At 33.3% G+C, this 22,295-nt stretch overlaps 2 protein-coding genes across 4 annotated transcripts; both read left to right on the top strand.

The window, feature by feature from the left end:
• The first annotated feature begins 2,407 nt into the window (after nucleotides 1–2,407).
• LOC137822927 (O-fucosyltransferase 38) lies at nucleotides 2,408–8,314 on the top strand. 3 transcript variants are annotated; one of them, XR_011083024.1, is made up of 12 exons: nucleotides 2,408–2,604; nucleotides 2,694–2,944; nucleotides 3,495–3,591; nucleotides 3,804–3,871; nucleotides 4,327–4,415; nucleotides 4,500–4,677; nucleotides 5,269–5,397; nucleotides 6,173–6,309; nucleotides 6,424–6,637; nucleotides 6,744–6,983; nucleotides 7,501–7,596; nucleotides 7,884–8,314. XR_011083024.1 is itself a non-coding variant. In XM_068627950.1 (12 exons), exons 1-12 carry the CDS (start codon nucleotides 2,598–2,600, stop codon nucleotides 8,020–8,022), a joined length of 1,590 nt encoding a protein of 529 aa, XP_068484051.1. In that variant the 5' UTR covers nucleotides 2,408–2,597; the 3' UTR covers nucleotides 8,023–8,314. The 3 variants fall into 3 exon arrangements, 2 of the variants coding, with proteins under 2 accessions (XP_068484051.1, XP_068484053.1); XM_068627950.1 differs by having other exon boundaries at nucleotides 6,744–6,928; XM_068627952.1 differs by having other exon boundaries at nucleotides 2,527–2,630; nucleotides 6,744–6,928.
• A 3,008-nt stretch (nucleotides 8,315–11,322) lies between these two features.
• Nucleotides 11,323–22,172, top strand: LOC137820619 (probable inactive ATP-dependent zinc metalloprotease FTSHI 4, chloroplastic). Its single transcript, XM_068624786.1, has 17 exons — nucleotides 11,323–11,752; nucleotides 11,930–12,185; nucleotides 13,191–13,563; nucleotides 15,338–15,596; nucleotides 16,801–16,932; nucleotides 18,792–18,866; nucleotides 18,932–19,057; nucleotides 19,159–19,268; nucleotides 19,348–19,426; nucleotides 19,539–19,676; nucleotides 19,763–19,874; nucleotides 20,184–20,347; nucleotides 20,457–20,562; nucleotides 20,749–20,825; nucleotides 21,161–21,304; nucleotides 21,396–21,563; nucleotides 21,696–22,172. The coding sequence occupies exons 1-16, from the start codon at nucleotides 11,513–11,515 to the stop codon at nucleotides 21,537–21,539; spliced, it is 2,535 nt and encodes an 844-aa protein (XP_068480887.1). The 5' UTR covers nucleotides 11,323–11,512; the 3' UTR covers nucleotides 21,540–21,563; nucleotides 21,696–22,172.
• Nucleotides 22,173–22,295: the final 123 nt, after the last annotated feature.

The raw sequence follows: 22,295 nt of genomic DNA, 5'->3' as shown, positions 1-22,295 counted from the left end.
AGTTAGGACTTAGTGTAAGACTCTTTTAGCCATATCTCTTTTTATTATTATAAGATCCACCACTATGAGTTTTTATCACTTCATCCTCACCCTATAACCTCTCAATCATTTTAGTCATCTTTATCAATACTTTATTATCTAATAGACACGATAATTGTTAAAATTAGGACAAACACAAAAATTGATGATTGAATTCTATTTTTATCAAATTTAAATATTTTTCGTAAACATTGTCTGATTAAAAATATTTAGACGATTATTTAATTCATCAAGTGATCAGATTATAATTCTTTGATTTGATGGATCATATCAAATGCACTTAGGTAACTCAATCGAACACTTGCCCAAGATATTTTTATAGTTTGCTTTAAAAAATTGTCAAATTGTATTTCTTGCATTTGATAGATGAGGACTGATGCAACTTAAAACCATAGGTATAACGATTGAATAAAAATAATTCTCAAATGTGTTTTCACAATAACTCTTTGTACTTGATTAGTACAAATGATAATAACATATAATGAAAAAATAATACAAAAGAGAGAAATACACACAATATTTTTTATTGGTTCATCTATCGTAATAGAGTACATTAAATTATCAATCAACAAATTGAGTTCCACTAGGCAGACTAATGTTGCAAAATACGTTTCGAGTATTCTTTGAACTCATAGTCACTCTTGTCAATCCCTTGAGTATTCTCGACACAAGTCACTCCTAATTTAACTGAGTATTATTTCGGTTCACAACCACTATTGGTTGACCTTGTTGCGTGTTCTTTCCCAAACCAATATTGGCTCAACAAGTATTCTTCCGGATCACAATCATTCTTGACTAACCCTGTTAAGGAGTATGATTTCTCAAGTCATTTTTGACTCAACAAAGTATTCTTTACCAAGTCACTATTGGCTAACTGAGTATTCTTTGGACACCAGCCACTCCTGACTACTTCCTTGAGTATTCTTTACCAAGTCTGATTGCAGAGCCCATAACAAAGGACCAACCACCAGGGCAATGGCTAGAATAATACAAGAAGAGTGAGACCTAGTTACTCAAGTAAAGACATACTTTTATACATTTTTGAAAAGCCATGACCTAGTTGTAAAAATTAGAATAGGATTTTAATTCCTTGCAAAATAAATTTGTTCAAGTAGGTTTTGGCTTGTAGTTTGCCTTAATTAGACTAGGATTAAAATTAGGGTTTATAAACCCACATAGGATTTAATTGGGCTCAATTATGGCTCATCTTAAACCTTAGGTCGATCATGGTAAACTAATTGGCGCACATGAAACACCTTGCATTCACATAACAAGTGTGACTTGTAAATGCCGCCTAGATTGAATTTAAAACTACCTCCACTTTTTTTCCTTTGCCTTGGCCAGACTTTTCACCTATAAATGAAGGTGTTTGGCTCATTGAAATTTAGATAAAAAATATCAAAGTTATGCTGCCAACATTGCAGCAAAAGCTCTCCTTGTCTTGCCTCTCTTTAGGTTAGACACCTTTGTTGATCGTCTCTCCCTCTTCAAGTGATTAGGCCTCACTTATTACTCTCCAAAACACCTCACGACACTCCAAGCTCCATGAGAACTCTTTGAGTTCTTCCTTGACTTCTCTCTTTCATTGTTTTCGTCTCTATCTACACTTCAATTGGTGTTAGTTTTCAAATCATGAAGAAGGAACTCCATCAAACTCACTCTTGACTTAATGAGTATTATTTTCCAAACAGTCATTTATGGTTAAGATATGAAGATTGTGGGTTTGAATGATCATCAGATCGCAGAGTTTGACTTCTGAATAAGGTTTGTGTTGAAGAGTGTAAGATTTATATTCTTTATCTTAATTCAAATAATTTTCTTTGGTCTTTAGGAGATGATTGTATCTTTCAATATAGTGAGTAACCTCTCTAAGTTCTTCTTGAAGCTTTTTGCGAATCTATAGATTTAACAAAGTTTATGCTTTTAAAACCATTTGGTAACAAGATTTGTTAATTTTTTAATTAGACAATTTTATCATTTAATAAATAAGAAGTAATTTATTTATTAAATAATTGAATAACTCATCTACATTTTAAAATAATAAAATAAATTTTTATTTTAAAAATAATCATTAATACATAAATATTTTAATACTTCTCTTACAAAATATAAATATATATATATATATATATTTAATTTTTTTTTAATTCTCGTATTATTCAATTAATTAATCATAAAAATAATAAATTTATAAAATTATATTGTTTTAATATAATAAAAATATGCATATGTGTTTTCATTGGTCCCATAGATAAAGACCATTTTTTATAATTAAACTAATTATTAATTTTTAACATGACTTTTAAGATATGTATTATTATTATTAGTTAAAAAACAATTTAGCGAGTGGGTCTTCACTAATTTGAAGTAATGGGATTTGAGGTGATAAGATCATTTGATGTTATGGGAATAGTGTATTTGGGAGTGCGTGTAGGTTCACATAGAAAAATTTCTAAAATAAACCTAAAAAGTTTAAAAGTCACAACAACATCTACCGTGTCATATTGGGGGCAAAATAATCATTTACTCTTTCATATTACTGGAAAAACTCGTCATCCATGATTGGTGATCGCCATAGACTTTGAAGCATGGTATAGTTTTTGTTTGTTGTTTTTTCTGGACAGTAATAACCCTGTCAGATTTGATTCATGCAGATTTGGGTTCATCACTTTGGGTAAAGAAGAGAAAGGTTAGGGCAGAGATGGTAAACAGAGGCTCCCATGGCTCTGGCGGCCTCTTCTCTGGTAGGTTCCATGCTAGAAAGCTAACCCCAAGCGTCATCACTTTCTATACCATCATCATGTTTGCTTTCTCCATCTTCTTCTTTTTGTTCTACGCGAGGAACGTCACTCTTGATCAAGATCCACGACGCCCTTTGCTTTCTCGACAATCTAATCCTCATCAGGTACTCTGCTATCTCATCTATTCTCTGCGTTGTTTTTCAATTCTATTAAATTGAATCTCATTTAAGAATCTGGAAGGAATTCCTGGCTTTCCTCAATCTATTCGATCCTTTTATCTTGATTTGCATTGCTGTTATTATAGATTCAAATCAGATATTGATTTGTGTAAATTGAACTGGCTCTGTCAAATTGTCTTAAGTGAATTTCTACATCCAACAAACGAAAAATAAAATTCTGTTAAGAGAGGCGCGTTTTTGCAGTTGTGGATTGTGACCGTTTTGATAATTGATAGGCAGCATGTGTGCTTGTCATCTTTTTTCTTCATACACGTCTTCCAATATTTATCTTTCTCAGAACCATTGCAGGTAGTAATATGTGTGCGCAAAGTGATTGTTTGCTTACGTATTTAAGAGTATCGATTTTTATGTTTGTCATTAGGTTTGTTGGTTCTAGCTATATATTAACTAGCACACTGTCAATTCAGGCTTCACTTTTCTTTTTCCTCCCTTATTCACACTCCATAAGTGCTGCATTTGTTTCAAATCGCTACAGGTACCAGAGTTACATGCGCACTATGCGAAGCAACTTTGGGATTCTCCGTTCAATCATAGCTTACACCAGTGTGTCGAGCCAACAACTAAATATAAAGGTTTGAGATGCTGACATCTGTTCTTGTAATAGTCTTTTTTGTTTAGTTTTTTTTTTCTTTCACTTGGTTCCATTTGTTTCAGTTAAGTGTTTTTTTTTTCAGCCACTTCTATAGTTGGCTGTTTGGCAACCGGAACAGTGTTGTTATTGTTTTTTGCATTTTTGTCTCTCTTCCTTTCTCTAAAACATGTTTCCACATTTCTACTTCGTCAGCTGCCAAAGGGTTTGATCGCTATCTAACTGTGAGAAGTAATGGAGGACTAAATCAAATGCGGACCGGTGTAAGTCACTTTTTCCTCTCTTGCACCGTCTTGTAACTCGGATTTAATAGCTTAATCATGCCCTTATACTCGTAATTGCATGTATAGCAAATATTTAGATCCAATTACAGTTTCCAACTTCAGTACTGAAGAGTTACTATTTTAGTTTTCTTGTATCTGTCTAGCTGTTTGAGTTACTTTTTTGTTATCAGAGGCTGGAATTTAATGTTTATTTGTTGTCTTTATTCATTATTCTTTTCCTTCAATACTTCAGCAGTTCATTGTATTTGTTAAATAGGATGGGTTGTTATGGTGGAATGCAGTTCAAGTTTTGTTTTTGTCTTTTATGTACAAGGGTTACAGTTTGTTTGCACTGATGGCGCCTACTCTAAGATTGGTAGTCATTGAGTGAAACCAATTGTTGTTTTACTTCTATAATTTATTTGCATTATAAGTAATAATTAAGTTGTCTATAGATATCAGACATGGTGGCTGTGGCACATATGATGAATGCAACTTTAGTCATACCTCAATTGGATAAACGTTCATTCTGGAAAGACTCAAGGTATCTCTTGTTATACACTATTCTAAGATGTGTGTTGTATCATTTTCCAACTTAATCTTCTCATTGGGTTGGATGTGTGCACAGTGTATTTTCAGATATATTTGACGAGATTCATTTCATTGAATCCCTCAAAGGTGATATCAGGATTGTTAATGAGCTTCCCAAAAACTTGGAAGGTATCCCCCGTGCCAGGAAACACTTTACTTCCTGGGCTGGAGTCGGTTACTATACAGATTTGACAAGGTTATGGAGTGACTATCAGGTAATCAAGCTTTTCCTATATGACTTCAATTTCTTTGTGGTTCTCATTTCTGGAGTGGCTTCATTGTAAAACTTCTAATTCCCTTAAATAGATTTTTTGTTTAGATCTAAATCTCAAATTTGAACATGTGAAAAAAATTAGGTGTAATTAGAAAATGAATTGTAGGTATAGCCCTCGGGGATTGTTATATTCTAGAAGTATTCAATGTAGTTAATCACCAGAGAAGTAGAAAAATGCAATGTTCTTACAAGAATTCATAGTTATACTCGAGCAAATTTTAGTATAACATATAAAAGAAACAGTCAAAGAAAGCTGTGATTCATATTTTATTGAAGAATATAGAATGATCATACTAAATTTCTGATCAACGACCACATTAAATTTACTCTCTATTTGATGATTACTTATTTGTGGAGTGTGTACAAACTCAATGCCTCTTCTCCTCAGTGAAGGGAATTTCTATTTTATGTTCATGATTGGGAAGTGATCATCGTATTTGTCATTGTTCCATGATCATTAAAATTCACTTTTTGGTTGTGGACCTTGTTTATAATTAAAATGTATTGAACAAATAATGATTTGATCTTCCAGGTGATACATGTTGCAAAATCAGATTCTCGACTTGCAAACAATGATCTTCCTCTGGACATACAGAGGTTGAGATGCCGTGCAATGTATCAGGCACTTCAATTTTCTCCTCCTATAGAGAATTTAGGAAAGGTTTGGCTTTTTTTCAGTGGTGTAGTTAGCATCCTAAACATCTTGCAAAAATATTATGTGTACGTTGTCATATTGCATTTAGTAATTGATAAAATGATGATGTAATCAGTGATTCAATTTTCATTTTGATTTTTTTCTTTATTTAAAGAAGCAATTTAGAGAGATTGAAGAAAAGAATGCATTGGCAAGGATACAAATTGAAATCAATTGAGTTTTTCTTTATTTTGTGCCTAAATATCTGAGATTTTAAAGGCGAAATGGTTGGACATTAAAAAGTGAAGGAAAGACATATCATTCTTTGGTCTATTATTGGTTTCATATTTATAATAAAATGTTACAAATCCGGAGTGTAACAGTGCACAAATGGAAAAGTGTTGATTTTAGAGGATTTGCTGGCACAAAGAGTATTGACTAATTAAATATTGTTAGTTTAGGATTTTTTGGGAAATTTGGTATATAGGGCTGACTGACGTAGTTGTCTCATCTTTTAGTAGGGGTATATAGGGCTGACTGACATAGATGTCTCATCTTTTAGTAATATAGTATTAGAAGTATTGGAATATAAAATTGAATTTTTTAAGTATTTTGAATGTCCATTAGTTGTTAGGTTAAACATTTTGACGATTTAAGTCCAGTATTTTTGTACATCATGCTAGAAAATGATGCATATGGTCCCAGGTTTGAGATGTCCTTTTCACTTTTGATGCATTTAAGATGTCTACATGGGGCTTCGTGTTAAATTAGGTTCTGAGCATACATGACGATTACAAAACAGAGGTTGGTGGATCGGCTGAGAACACATGGAGGAAGATATATCGCTCTCCATCTGAGATATGAGAAAGATATGCTGTCTTTTACGGGTTGTGCTTATGGTCTGACAGATGCAGAATCTGAAGAGCTTAGAATTTTGAGGTAGAGTGAATAGTTATTGTGTATCTGCTACTATGTGTTGAAAAAAAATGTACGTTTTTGTGTAAAACTCTAGAATAACCAATCAGTTTTCAAAAAATGTTTCAATTCTTCTAGGGAGAATACAAATTATTGGAAAGTAAAAAAGATAAATTCGACAGAACAGAGAATTGGAGGATTTTGTCCACTGACACCAAAAGAGGTGGGCATTTTTCTTCGTGCTCTTGGATACCCCCCATCTACACCAATATACATAGCAGCTGGAGAGATCTATGGTGGTAATACTCTTCTTTCGGAGCTCTCATCCCGCTTCCCTAATCTAATCTTTAAGGTTTGTAAAAATCAATGTTTTTCTGTGTTAACATGTAATCCAACGCCACATAATTTGCGAGTGAGGTGTAATGATGACTTGGTTAATTTTTGGTTAATGGCAACAGGAATCCCTTGCAACTCCTGAAGAGCTGAAAGATTTCACTAATCACGCTTCCCAATCTGCTGCACTTGATTACATAATATGTGTGGAGAGTGATGTATTTGTTCCGTCATATTCAGGAAATATGGCAAGAGCTGTTGAGGGACACCGCAGATTCTTAGGTCACCGCAAGACAATCAATCCAGACAGGTACTGAATTCATGGAACTAAAATTCTGTGGCCCGTGGATACATTTTAACCATCTGTAGGTATCCATTCTTGTTTTTCTTTCTTTTTTTTCTGATAATTACATGATTTACATCTATTCGCATTGGATGAGTGGACATACTGGACAATATGGGGTTGGGAATGGATGCATTGGAGACAATGCTGGATAGTATTTGTTGTAAAAAATTGATAGAATCTCAGCATTGGACATGTGTAACAAGGAAAACCATCTAGAAGGATTTAGATGTTAATTATTTGCATATAGAATGATTCATAATAGAATATTATGGCATCATTTGATTCAGGTAGCTACTCCCCTAGTGAGAAGACGCTTGGTCATTGTTATTGTCCCTGTTTCTTACACTGTCATTTGATACATGTTAATTTGTATCAGGCTAGTGCACCATGCTTAACGATAATGTTTGTTATGCCATAGAAGTTTTAATGATCTAATATCTCATTCTGGATTTCACTTATGTAGAAACATACTTGAATTTATACCTTCTATTCCTCTTTTTTACCCCTTTCTAATTTCTTGTTCATTTGATCTTCAGGAAAGGTCTGGTTGGAATTTTTGATAAGCTGGAAACTGGAGTGCTTGAAGAAGGAAGGGAACTGTCGCATATGGTACAGCGATTGCACAAGAACAGGTAACGTTCTTGCATACCATTCTTTAGATTCCAATCCCCTTTGGTGCCTCTATGACGTTATTATCCAATTATCAAGATGACATGATGATTAGAAGTTAAAATTGGTTACAAACTTCATTTTTCTTTTATTTTAGAATTATATTTCCTTTTGTCCTTTTAATATGCAATTATTCTCCGTTCCATCTAACATGCTTTACTAGTTCTTTCCCCTTGCAACCTTAGTTGATTTCATTTCCCCTGTAATTAAAATAAAAGAATTTACATATTTTGCAATGTTATACTCGTAGGCAAGGAGCTCCAAGGAAAAGGCATGGTTCTCTACCAGGAGTCAAAGGCCGAGCAAGATTTAGGACTGAAGAGTCCTTTTATGAAAATCCATATCCTGAGTGTATATGTGGTTCTATAAGCAAACTACAAATAACATGACGACAAACCAAACTGCAGTTATCTTTTATTTTTTGAGAGACAGGTTAATATGTAAATTTAGTTTTGACGAACAGTAATTCTAATTAGACATATCTGGTCTGCCTGATTTGTCTGTGCCCTATCTATACCCATGATCACGAACACGTGATGTTGGCAGCTTGGCCAACAATTATCTTTATTTAGCATTTATTAATTTTAGAACCCAAGAAACGAATACTTTGTAGTTGGATCACGCAGGTTTTATAAGACATTATATATTCGTAGATATATAATATATTGTCTTTGCTGCTTACATATGAACTGTAGGACCCAAGGTGAGCCCAGGGAAAAGAGAGAACAGGGACGGAAAAAGATATGATCCGAAAGTAGGGGTCAAAATTGAATAAATATAAAAGCATCATAACTGATAAAAAAATAGTGATTTTCAAAATATCTAAGAATATAGGAAAATTTATCAAATTGGTGCAGTTTCTTTTCAATTTTACCAAAATGAACAAATATTTTTTTAAATTACCAATATGAGTAAATTGTATTTATATGTCACTTCCTTATTATAAAGAAGTTCCGTTTAGGTAGCATAATAGTTGATTCTTTAAGGCTATGTTTGGATTGGTTGAGATTTGTGAGGATGGGAGGGAGTAGATTTATGAAGATTAAAGAGGATGTGTGAGAATGTGAGGTTGTTTGGATTGAGGGATGATAGAGTAAATTTGTAAGGATGATTTATTGAAATTTGTGAAATATATGATAGTTGGAAGGAATTTATAAATTTTTTTAAAGGTGTAAAATGTATGTTTGCAAGGGTATCAACGTAAAAACGTATGCTCCTACATTTAATCCTCTCAAATCTGCGCATTTTTGTGAATATGACAATTTGCTATCTACTCGCTCCTCCATTCACACAGGTACATCCAAAACAGTGGAAACAAACAAGGTAGTCACCCGCTCACCAATCCTCACTCCAACCTCATCCGCAGAAACAAATAGAGCATAAGTGAAGTCATGGGCCAAAATGACTTAAGTGTTGCAGAAAAAATCGTGTGGCACAAATACAAATTTAATTAACTTGAGTTGTTTTTGTTTTATTTTTTTATTTACAATAAAATCATGTAAAGAGACACGACTTCAATTCAATACCATTTAAACTAAACTAGTGCATGAGGGGACACAATTTTAGTATTGTGATCTAAGGTGAAGTCAAGCAAGTGAGACATGGTTTCAATATGTATTTGTAAAGCAGAAGTCGTGTTTTAAGTTCACGACTTCTTAGTTTTAGGATATTTTTTGAATTTTATAATCTGTTAGATTTTTTTTTATAATTTTATGTTTAAGATATACTTTTGTAAGAACGTTTTCAAAGAAAATTATAATTATAGAAATAATTTTTTTATCTATAAATATAAATATGTATTTGATAATATTTGTGTTAAATTAAGTGATGGTAATATTTTTTTTTAAAAATAGAAGTTTTATTTGGTAATTTTGAGAAGTTTATAACATGGTGAGTTTGTCAAATATTTTGAAATTAAAGCAAACTTTAAATGAAAAAAAAGTAAAAAATTAAAATTGCAACAAAATAACTAAATAAATATTACAATTTAATTTCTATACTAATCCTAACAAATCACTTTTGTATCTATAGATATTACAAAATATTACCAAATAAGCTTCTAAAATTTGTTGAATATTATCATCAACTAATTCAACACAAACATTGCCAACTGAAGTCATGTCCCTTGCAACTTTAGTTCAAATGACTGCTGAAGTGTAGTTATGCCCCTTGCAAAAACTCTTCACTGTAAGATAAATAATATAAAACAAAAATGAATTAGGCTAATCACTTGAGAATGAGCCTTCTTCAGAAAGTCATATTATCTAAACACAAGTTGTTTATGATGAAGTTGTCACACTAACACAATTTACCATGTTGATAATTTTTTAAAAATTTATCAATTTCAGTAAATTTTTTAAAGAATAGACCTATTTTAATAAATTTTCCAATAATATACTCTCTACTTCTCATTTCTTATGAAAGATGAGAAAAACTTAATTTTGAAAGATACAAATTTAAATGTTTCAGATATATTTTCATTAGATTTGATCATATTTGCTTAATATTTTTAGTTAAATCCGTGACTTTCTTTTTATAATTTTAGTGTGCTTATATTTGTAAAGTATTAATTATATGTTTGTTGTTTATTTATTTATTTTGGTTACTAAATAAGTGTTACGATTCTATCACTCATTGACTATTAATAAAACGTCATTTTATATTAAAACTCACCCTATAGCACATCTTAATTAGACAAAAAAAAAAATATAAACTAAGATAATAAATTTAATTTATTTATAAAATTAACATATGATAATATACATTTTTTATTATATAATTATATTACAAAAGCTGCACAACTGCTGGGTTGCAAATAATTACATTTAAAATAAGACACTCATTTTTCTCAAATACAATCTCTTTTATCAATATAATAATAAATATAAGAATTTAAAGATTTTTTATTGTCTTATTAATAGAAAGGATTTTCCTATCTAGTCTTTATTAATAAAAATGAGATTTAAGGTGAATTTTAGAAATGTGCTCTTTAAGTGAGTTTGCTGTGTAAAAGTGTTTCTAATAAGAATTAATTTGGTAAATAATATTAGATATAGTCAACGTAATTACTTCAATTATAAAAAATTAAATTTATGAGATCCAAATTAAAATATGACTTTCATTATTCAAAATGATTGTTTTTATTCCTTATAATTTTTTTTTATAAATAATTTTTTTTGTTGTCTTCAAATTTTGAAATCATTTTTTCAATATTCATTTCGAAATAATAAATTATACTTATTTTATAAATTTAAAAAAGTGTTTAAAGGTATCACATAAAATCAAATCAAATAATAATCTAATCTATATAACTAATGAATGCTATAACATATAAAAACTTATAAAATAATTTTTTATTTTAAAAGGACCAAAAAATATATAATTTTTTGATAATAACCAAGGTCAAAATAATTAATTTTACAGAACTAAAATTAACTAAAAATATATATTTATACTTTATATGTAAATTAACTAGAGTGAGATTGAGTCCATGGTGTATAAATAAAATTCTTTGGACACTGGGTGTTCATAAAGGTGAAGAGCTCTTCTAATAAAAGATAAAATAAAAATAAAAATATATAAGAAGAATATTAAATAAGAAAATATTATTTATTTACCATTTTCCTTATTTTTTTGCTATTATGTTATTCAGTAAGCAAAATAAGATTATATGTAAAATAAATAAATAAATAAATAAATAAATAAAACGATAATCTTCTTTCCCCTAAACCCCAACATGAACTTCAAAATGCAGAAACTTGATAACCACTCTGCAATTGGGAGACATTGTTGAGTGAGCTGAAGCGAAGTGTGGTGATAAGAAGATATGAACATAGCCAAAAGCTGAAACTCTTTTTGCTTATTTGATAATCGCAGAACATGAATTCTTCAATCGCAAACACCATCGATTGGCTCCAACTCCCAAAGCCCTTCTTCCCTTCCAAAACCCATTTCCCCCAATTTTCCATCTATTCACCTCGCTTTCTCACTAATGCATTCCCCCCTCGCAACTTCACAAATCGATGCAAACTCAGAATCAACGCTTCCAATTCTCTTTCCGACACACCCAACAAAGAGCAAGAGCAAGAACAAGACGCTGAATCCGCGCAACTATTCGAGGTTTGTCACAGAAGGAAAAAGAGAACGATTTTAGGAAATTCTGGAAATTGAGAATTCAGCGTTATCTAGATTGTGGGCACTATGCTGCAATGCAAATATGCAATTTTTGATATTTATGCACGTGTGCTTATTTCATTTGGAACTTGTGTGTTGATGAGAAAAGTGAACTGTGCACAGAAACTGAAGGAGGCGGAAAGGAAGAGAATGGATGAGTTGGAAGAGCTTGACAAGAAGGCGAACGTGCAGTTAGAGAGGCAGCTTGTGATGGCTTCTTCGTGGAGCAGAGCTCTGTTGACTATGCGTGGAAAACTCAAGGGGACTGAGTGGGATCCTGAAAACTCACACGGGATAGAGTTCAGCGATTTTTTGAGACTTCTTGACTCTAATAATGTACAGTTTATGGAGTACTCTAATTACGGTCAAACAGTATCAGGTGGGGTTTTTTCCTTTCCTTTTCTTTTTCAGGAGTAGAAAAAATAGTTAAATGAAAAAGTTTCTATAAAAATTAATTGCATAGTTGATTTTAAGTTTTTATTTTCTTTTCTCGTAAGTGCTTGTGGAGAAATTTGTGCTTGCCGGACACGAAACTATTTTGCTAGTTGTGAGGAAGATGTTTAGTGGGTATTATTAGTTTGATTTTTGGCTTGGTGATTTGAATATGTTGAATGAGGATCTTATGATAGTTAATGCGGAAAATGTGATTGTGTTTAGAAGTTTAGCTGAAAGAGATTAGAGAAGACTCTGTTTTATATTGTTTTTGCATTTTTGTCACTCCTGAGTTTAATTCGGTGCATTATGAGAAGTTCTTAGTGTTGGGTTGAACATGTTAGTTGGTCGATGAAATTAGTTTGTGTTTATTGCCGTTTATTTGCTGTCGGTTTGAGACAATCTTGTTTTTGTTTATTGCCTATTAAGTAATGAAGATGAAGGGATGTCATTTTTTCATTTCTTCTCCTGAAAAGAAAAGGTGGAGATACAAGGTTGGCTTGGTGGTAGAATTTGAAGGGAGAGAAGGATAGGGCATTGGTTCAAATCCCCTCACTAGCAAAAACTAACATATTGACAACTAACATTTGCCGATTAAAAAAGAAAAGAAAAGAAAAAGAAGGTAGAACAAAGAAGAGTCAGCAGAATTAACCGCAGAATGGCATAATAATATCAATGGTCCTTCAATCTGCACTTCTGCATTTAGGTTTGTTAAATTTCTGTTTTGTTGAGTTTGAAGGTTTCGTAAGCTTCACATCAGGCAATGTAAACTTCTGAAAGCATGTGCTATCTGGCATTTTATAATTTTACAATTTGTATTGCTGTGTATTTTACAAATTATTGTATTGGTGCGCTGCACTGTGGTCCATGCTATTGCTTTCAGCCCAGCTATGTAAAGCTGTATGCTGGTTGAAATGTTGTTTTGCTCATATTTGTTCCCATGTTTCTGCAGTTGTTCTACCATATTACAAAAATGGGACAGTGATAGGAACTGAAGGGAATCCTGAGGATATTATTTTTCGGCGTCATCCAGTCAATCGAATGCCAATTGATAGTTGGAATGACGTATGGAGAAAATTACATCAGCAAATTGTAAATGTTGATGTCATTAATGTGGATGCTGTGCCTGCTGAAATATACTCAACTGTTGCAGTTGCTGTCATATGGTCTATGCGTCTTGCTCTGGCTGTTGGTTTTTATGTGTGGATCGATAATTTGATGAGACCAATATATGCAAAGTTGATACCTTGTGATTTGGGAACTCCTAGCCAAACGACTAGCCAGCCACTCCGAAGTCGTGCTCTTGGATCTCTAGGACAGAGTCGGTAAGTGGATAAATTTTTGTATGTTTCCTGTTGGTTGTTAGAATTTCAGTTATGTCATTTATGACAGGTTTTTAGCTGGCTGATTGTTAGGACTATGGGAAAGGAGGAGTTAGTTAAGACAATCAGGATATCAATTAGTTAGGGGCTAATAAGTAGGAGGATGGAAATGATTTCATTCTTTGGGGTGTCATTTGTAAATTGAGCATTAGCTCTTTGTGAGTAAGAAACCCTTGGAGGAGAGATTGATCACTTGTTCCTCCTTCTTTTTACTCTACTTAAATAGAATAATTCTGGTTTGTAACCGTTGGAGATCTCACATCGAATTGAGATCCTTAAAATCCACTTTTTAAGCTGATATTAGGACATATTAGATTTTATTCCCATGTTCAATGTCCTCGGCATGAGGGCATGTGTTAGAGATCCCATAACGACTAGGGTTATGACCAAAATATAATATATAGGCGAGTGTAGACCTCACCTTACTAATCAGGTTTTGTGAAGCCCAATTAGACTTAAAATCAACTTCCTAATAGTGACATTGATACTTGTCATTCAACTTTTAATTTTTTTTTTTTATAAAAAGGTTCACATGTATTATTATGAACAATAGCCCCAACTGGCTAATACCCAAATATTCAACAATCATGTGCCATCCCATGGAAAGCATCACAAAAGGGAGAAAAAAGATACAAAAACATGGGGAACCAAACCAAACCCATGCTACACTCCCACAAAGTATACAACTAAGCAAAACAAAAATCTAGGAGCTGATACCTATTACGAAAAAAATCTAAACTAAGACTATAAGGAAAATCATTAACCCAAGTCTATTGTCAACAAAACGCTTGCCTTCGCGATAAATGTGAGAAATCTTAAAGTCCAAGCATCACAACTTTAAGACACTTAATCCATCTTCCTCTAAGAACACAAGGTACACTCTGAGGAGAAGAAAAAGCTTGACAAACCAAGGCAGAGTCACATTCTAACCACAAACATCTATAACCACGATCTACAAAAATCTCTATTGTAAGATTTGCTAGAGAATATTTATCATTATTTGGCCTTACTCAAATAGCTACTGCTTTTGGGCTGGACAGTTTTTTATTTGAGATTTAGAATTAAATTGTGGGGAAGGGAAATATGAAATTGACATTGTAGTAGAATCTATGGGTAATGCCCTTTGCCTTTTAAGTTTTTCTAGCTAAATGGTGGCTAGACTACTTATCACTGCTGTCAGAAAATTATCTACTATTATTATTTTTGTTTCATAAATCTTTATCCAACTTTGGAATAGTCTAGGCTACTGGATATGGCCACTTACTGTTCACATCCTAAATGCTTTGCATTTGCTTGACTGTAAACATGTGGGTATTAGCTCTACTCACTGCATAAATTATTTAGAACTTAGACGATATGTACTTTTCAATTAAACTTTCGAGGATTGAATTTGCCCAACCATTATTATTTATTATTTCTTTCTTGCTTGATATATGGACAGCTACTGTTGCTGCTATGTGTTGGGTCTTTGTTTTCCTTTATCTTTATGATGATATTTAGGTCATGTTGAGGGGTACACACTGAGGCAGCTATATTTGTAAACCTTGTACATTATAAGAAATGTGGTTTTGTGGTGTCTGGCTCATGAAATGAGTTAAGTTTCAAATGTTGTTGGGAAATTTTTAGTGCAACTTCTTCAAATAAAAAGAAAAAAGCATTAGGTTTTGACAGCCAATTTCTTTACACCCAGAATCTCATTATTATGTTTTCCCCTCAGGGCTAAATTTATATCCGCAGAAGAAAGAACTGGTGTTACATTTGATGATTTTGCTGGCCAGGAATATATAAAAAAAGAACTACAAGAGATTGTTCGAATTTTAAAGAATGACGATGAGTTTCAAGACAAAGGAATTTATTGTCCAAAAGGTGTACTTCTTCATGGGCCTCCTGGAACTGGTAAAACCCTACTGGCCAAAGCCATTGCAGGTGAAGCAGGATTGCCTTTCTTTGCAGCCAATGGCACAGATTTTGTAGAGGTGCTGCCTCTTCTCCAAAGATGTTCATATGCATTGAATTGAAATTTGCAAGTAGAACTTTGGAATTTATTTGGTTCACTGTCCAAATCCAAACATAGTCATTATATTTTTGAAGAAAGAGATTGTAGATAAAATTTAGGCTAAATTATACAAATGGTCCTTTATGTTTTACGTTTTATTCAGTTTAGTCCCTTATCTTTTAAAATTTTTAATTTAGTCCTTTATGTTTTTAAAATGGTCCTTCCTTCAGCTTAAACTTAACTCTATTGACATTTAAAATTAACCCACCATCCCAACCTCCATCTCCCTCCTCCCTGCCCCCCTCTTCTTCCTCAACTTCTCAACTGCACTTCCTCCCTTTCTCACCACATCCAATCTCTTTTTCCCCATCCAATCTCTTTTTCCCCCTACCCCACCTGATGCAATCCTAGGTTGCATCTTCATTTGTATCACCGCACTGTAAACTACCCCACTTGCAACTACACTTAACCCCTTCCTCTTCCCCCCTCCCCAACTTGTACCCACACCCAACACAATAGCAAACACAAAAAAAAAATAAACTTCATTTTTCAAACAAATAAAGAAACAAGTTTTCCTTTTGTATCCTTTTTTTAAATTTTCTCAAGAACAAGAACCATAAGGGTTACCTCAATCTAAGAGATGTTAAGTTGGGGTGACATTCCAGGCTGAGTACTAGTTTAAAAAAAACGTCTGATGATAATTCATTGTCTATTTTTACATCATTTGGTCCTTCAAATTGGACTATATCAGAAATTAACATTAAAGGGCCATTTTGACTTATTATTATTAAAGGACCAAAGTGATGCCATTTTGACTTATTATTATTAAAGGACCATTATTTGTTTTTTTTTATTTAAATTAACAAGGTTAAATGGTGACATCAACATATTAATCATTAACTAATAATATGGAATATAGTATTCCTCTTTCAATCAGTTATACACAGATAATGAGATAAATTTGACACTTATTAGAGTGTGCTAAGTGCGAACTATTTGTATCTACATCATGTGCTTCACAATATTCTTTTTGTCTAAATGAATGGACTTCATGATGGTATGCCCCCATGGAATGCGAAGTGTTGCATTCGATAAGGCTTGTCCTAATTTTTGTTTATATCTTATTTCTTTGGAACTTTACAGCTAAACGAAATTGACACATTTAATCTGTCTTTTCTCCCCAGATGTTTGTAGGGGTTGCTGCATCCCGTGTTAAGGACCTCTTTGGAAATGCAAGATCATTTTCACCTTCTATAATCTTTATTGATGAGATAGATGCTATTGGTAGCAAACGTGGAGGACCTGATATTGGTGGAGTAAGATATGAACTACTTTTACTTTGCTTTTTTTGTACTCCCAAATCGATATATAGAAGTTTGTGTGGGAATAAGGGAACTACAGATTTTATGTTTCTGTAGCAATAATCTTGAATCGACTTAAAATTGTCAAAGTTCTAGTGTCCTATAAGATATTATCAATTTTCGTAAGGCTTGTCTTTTTGGATAAAAGAAGAAATTAAGGCAGAAGGAGAATACATATAGAAAGAAGGATAAGAGTACCTGTTAAAATAAAAGAAGTGAAAAAGAAACCTAGAAGGAACAAAAGGCATCAATATAGGAAAACTATCCAATCCCTTAACGTACTTGCAATTTATGCCCTTTTAAAATGACATTGTGCTCCTACATGGAGGCCAAATGCATATTCTTTTCCTACAAAGCAGCTTTACTAAAGATATATACTAATAAATGCTAAAGTTACTCTCCACCTATGCAGCGTGTATCAAGTTAATAGGAAAAATGATAATTATTAAAGGGAAGACATAAAGTGGACAGGATATTGAGCGTAGCAAAGTTGATACCTTTGTGTAATGCTATGGACAATCCCAATGAAGGAGGCAAAGGGAGAGAGTCTGATGGTGTAGGAGATGTGTCTCTAGGAAGATGGGAAACAATTGGGTCAGAAGTAGTAGGTATCATTTGTAAACAACAAAGGGGTTCAGTGTAGAGAAATGTGTGGAAATAATTCAAAAAGAAACCATGACCAACTAGGAGCATACTACCAATGTCATGAAACACATCTGGAGTGAATAGGAAGAAAGGACAAGCCTAAAAAAGTCTAATAACCGCAAAATCAATATATCTGTTGTGATCTTAATAGTAGCACTTTTAACCTATTTGCAATTGAGACTATCCAAGAAATGACATGGGATTTCATGGCCAGTTTTTTTTTTATCGGAGTTAAGGCATGAACAAAACAAGTGTGAATGGAGAGGTAAAGAAGAAGAAAATAGAAGTCCTGCTTTGTGAACAATAGAAACTGGCTCACCTGGTTTTGGAGGATGGGTGGTGGCATACAATTGATCAGATAGCATGTAGTGAGTATGGCATACCCCCAAAATTATGGTATGTTGAAGGGAAAGAGCAAGGTATAAGGTATTTCAACTAGATGTTGATTTTCGTTTGGCTATGCCATTCAGTTCAGTTACTGGGTTATGATCACATGATTATTGTTGTAAAGTGATCTTCGGAAAGTGGAACACGAAACCACTGGTATAAAGGATCATTATTAAACCACTGATACCATATAGAGTTAGAAGAGGATTTGAGGGAAAACTATATGTTAATCAGTCCTTGCAGGTACACATTTATTCTACTACATTAATCACAAGAGAAATCATGTCCTAAGTTACAGCTAAGTATTAAGTACTAATCATCGATGAGTCAGTTACAACTAATACAATAATACAACACATTAAACAGGTGTTTAATATTAACAATTTATTCTAACAGTATAAAAACTACGTCTAGGAATCATCAGCATGGTAAGTAACAAAGCAAAGAAAACTACATATTTCCGTGTCTTCAGATTTGTGACATTTATTGTCTGTAGTTCAATGGATTTTGAATATAGACATCTTTAGAAGGTACTAAAATTTTCTTATTAGCTATCAGCTTTATGAAGTAGAGTGATGTTGGAATTTAATCCAATGTAATTTGAAGACCTTTTCTTGGTACTTTTGGGGCTATTCTGATGATTTTATGTCATGCAAGGTTGTTGATAAATGTTCCCGGCAGAACCTGTACATTTTTTCTAGGCTAGGACATGGCTTATTCTTTTCTTACTTCTCCAGTTCTCTTGACTTTTCTAATGAAACATCTGGAATTGCATTATGTAGGGAGGTGCTGAAAGGGAGCAAGGTTTACTTCAGATACTGACTGAGATGGATGGATTCAAAGTTTCCACAGCACAAGTAAGTTTTTAATTCGTTGCTGGGATCATATAGTTGTTATTTGATACACTGAATTGGAATTTCAGGTGCTCGTTATAGGAGCCACAAATAGGTTGGATATTCTTGATCCTGCTCTATTGAGGAAGGGTCGTTTTGACAAGATCATCAGAGTAGGTTTGCCATCCGAGGATGGAAGATATGCCATTTTGAAGGTATTTTACCACTGCAATTGTTATTTGCCGAGATCTTGTTTTCCTCTAGTATTTCATCATCTTTAATTTCTTTTTTCTCATATTTTTATAATGCACACTAGGTGCATGCTAGGAATAAATTTTTTCGCTCAGAGGAGGAAAAACATACATTACTGAAGGAAATTTCCGAGCAGACCGAAGATTTTACTGGGGCAGAGCTACAAAATATACTGTAAGTAATCTTTTTGGGATATTGCTTTACTAGTCTGTCATGAGAATATAGGCTGATATTATCTTGAACTAATTGATAGGAATGAAGCTGGAATTTTGACAGCTAGGAAGGATTTGGATTACATTGGACGAGATGAACTGCTTGAGGCATTAAAAAGGGTAGGTGTTTTCTTAGCTTCGTTGTAGTTGGGCAATAATATTATTTCTTATGACATTTTGAATCATCTTTGGTTCAATTTTATACCGTCTGATAAATCTTATGGATTTACAGCAAAAAGGAACATTTGAAACTGGGCAAGAGGATAGTACTGATATTCCAGAAGAATTAAAACTGAGATTGGCATACAGAGAAGCAGCTGTTGCTGTTCTTGCATGTTATTTTCCTGAGCCCCACCGTCCTTTTGTAGAGGTCATTGATCTCTGTTTTATAGCAAGTTCCATGTGTGTGGATATATTATTATTTCAACCTTGTCACTGGGTGTTTATCTTTTACAGACTGATATAAGTTCCATCCGTAGCCAGCCAAATATGCGTTATACTGAAATTTCTGGTCAGGTTTTTGCAAGGAAATCAGATTACATAAACTCTATAGTGCGTGCTTGTGCTCGTAAGTTGTTTTTGAGTTTCAGGTCATTTTGGAAAGTCTTATTTGCAATCTGATCGTAATTTGATTTATGTGACTTTCATCATTTAGATATTGTTCTTTAAAACATTTCAAATTCTGTTTCTTTTAATAATAATTATAGTAGATTAAATAAAAACCACCGAAGTCCAGGTTCTTAATGTAAACTTAAATTTGTATTTCATATACACTTTAACAGAAGGATACAAAGAACTTCATGTAGCTAGCCACAAGATGATTATCTAAGATTGGTACTTTTATTGATCTTTTTTGCTTATTAAAATTTGTTTGTAGCAAGAGTAATTGAGGAGGAGATGTTTGGGATTGACAACATGTGTTGGATCTCTGCAAAGGCAACATTAGAAGCTTCAAGGCGTGCAGAGTTTTTAATTCTGCAGACAGGAATGACTGCCTTTGGGAAAGCATATTACAAAAACTATAGTGATCTTGTGCCCAATGTATGTCTATGGGATCTAACAGATTGTGCTTTAATACACTTTCTTTCGCTTAACAGAAGTGTTTGATGAGTATAGTTGTATCACAACTTATGTTGAACATTTTATACAGCTTGCAATGAAGCTTGAAGCACTTCGAGATGAGTATATGCGTTATGCTACAGAGAAGTGTTCATCGGTGCTACAAGAATACCATTTGGCAGTTGAAACAATCACAGGTCTGGTTCTCTTGTGAGTTTTTTGTTAACGAATGAACCATATCTTGGGGGATTTATTTAGTTCATGATAATTTATACCTGCTTTTAGAATTTAACTTTTACTGTGTTGCATTAGTTAGCAATTTTTGATAATTTCACATGAAGAGGTGCACAGCAAAAATTGCTACATGCTTACTTGTTTTGCAGATATTTTGCTTGAAAAGGGTAAAATCCAAGCTGAGGAGATTTGGGACATCTATAAGAGCGCTCCTCGTGTAGCTCAGGTTAGATCTTAAACTAAAGTAAAGCAGCACGTTGTCCTGTTTTATCATTTGCCGGCCATTACCATTGTTATACTTGTGCTTGTCTGTGGGATTGAGATTTTCTAATGACACATTTTTGGTATTTAATGCACGATTTGGAAGTATTCTCGCATTTCAACAAGTGATTTGGCATATATTTATTACTTGTGTCATTTGTTGGATTTTTTACGCATTACAAAGCTTTTGTATAGCAGGCCTATCCTCAATTTTTCTTTCTTTCTTTTTCTAATATCTATCTTCTTGGTTGAATAAATGATACTCTTTTGAGATTCAATTTTTTTCCGAGTCTTGTTTAGCCTCCTGTCAGTCCAGTTGATGAATATGGAGCACTGATTTATGCTGGACGATGGGGAATCCATGGGATCAGTCTTCCTGGAAGGGTTACATTTGCCCCAGGCAACGTTGGATTTTCGACCTTTGGGGCACCTCGCCCTACAGAGGTACAAGTCGAAACCTTGTTTTATATTAAGGTGCCATAGTTTGTCATACAACTGATTTGTGCTCTTTCATTTTTCCTTCGTTTTACTGCAGACACAAATGGTTAGTGATGAAACTTGGAAACTAGTTGATGATATCTGGGATAAAAAGGTTCAAAACATTAAAGATGAAGCTACGAAGGTGATCGAAGAGGAGAAGGAAAACCCACAACTTTTAATGGCGAGCCATTTTCTTTGAGAGGGACTTAAACTTGACATTCAGGTTTGTTAGCGTTTGGTTATATTCCAACTTCAATTATCTTTAGTGTTCATAATTTTGGTTTTGGTTGTGGTGAGTAATTGAATAAGGTGACAATTGGAGCATGCTTTATTTAACATCAATTGTCATTTACAGATGCATCTATTTATTGGGAAAAGAACACAATCAATCTTGTCCAGAAATAGCAACAATGGGTTAACCTAATTAAGCTTGTTTTCTCTCATCTGATCTAATTTGCACGGTTAAACTTCGTGCTGCCCTGTTCTTTGAGAAGCTGCCCTTGCCCACTGTTCCTTTTCAATATGAATATCAACTTGGGATGCATATTATGAAAAGGAAGATTGATATATTCTTGAACAAGCTGAAGGGTACTGAAAAATGTTCAAATAATTCAATTTTGTGTACGCGATACCTTTTTTGCCACAGATGGAGCTCTGAGGGTTTTGGTGTGAGCTGTTATGTGAAATGCATTACTACCCACATTGTAATTTCTCACGGGGATTTTTGAGAGAATTGTAAATTTATCAAATTGTTTCAATAGTTTCATTGTAATCGATCGTACTCTTTAATGGTAAATTAAAGTGGAAAAATTGTTGCACCACTTTTCCTTTACATGCTTTTTTGAATCACCAACCCTGCTCCGCAGACAACAGTTAACTCATGTAGATCTCTCGCTTTAGATCTGATGTAAAAGTGTAGTGATGTTTACCAATAGTGGTGTGCCAACATTAGTAC

Source organism: Phaseolus vulgaris, chromosome 9 (genome assembly GCF_000499845.2).
Source record: "Phaseolus vulgaris cultivar G19833 chromosome 9, P. vulgaris v2.0, whole genome shotgun sequence".
NCBI lineage: Eukaryota > Viridiplantae > Streptophyta > Magnoliopsida > Fabales > Fabaceae > Phaseolus > Phaseolus vulgaris.
This window is presented reverse-complemented; position numbering and strand designations above follow the sequence as displayed.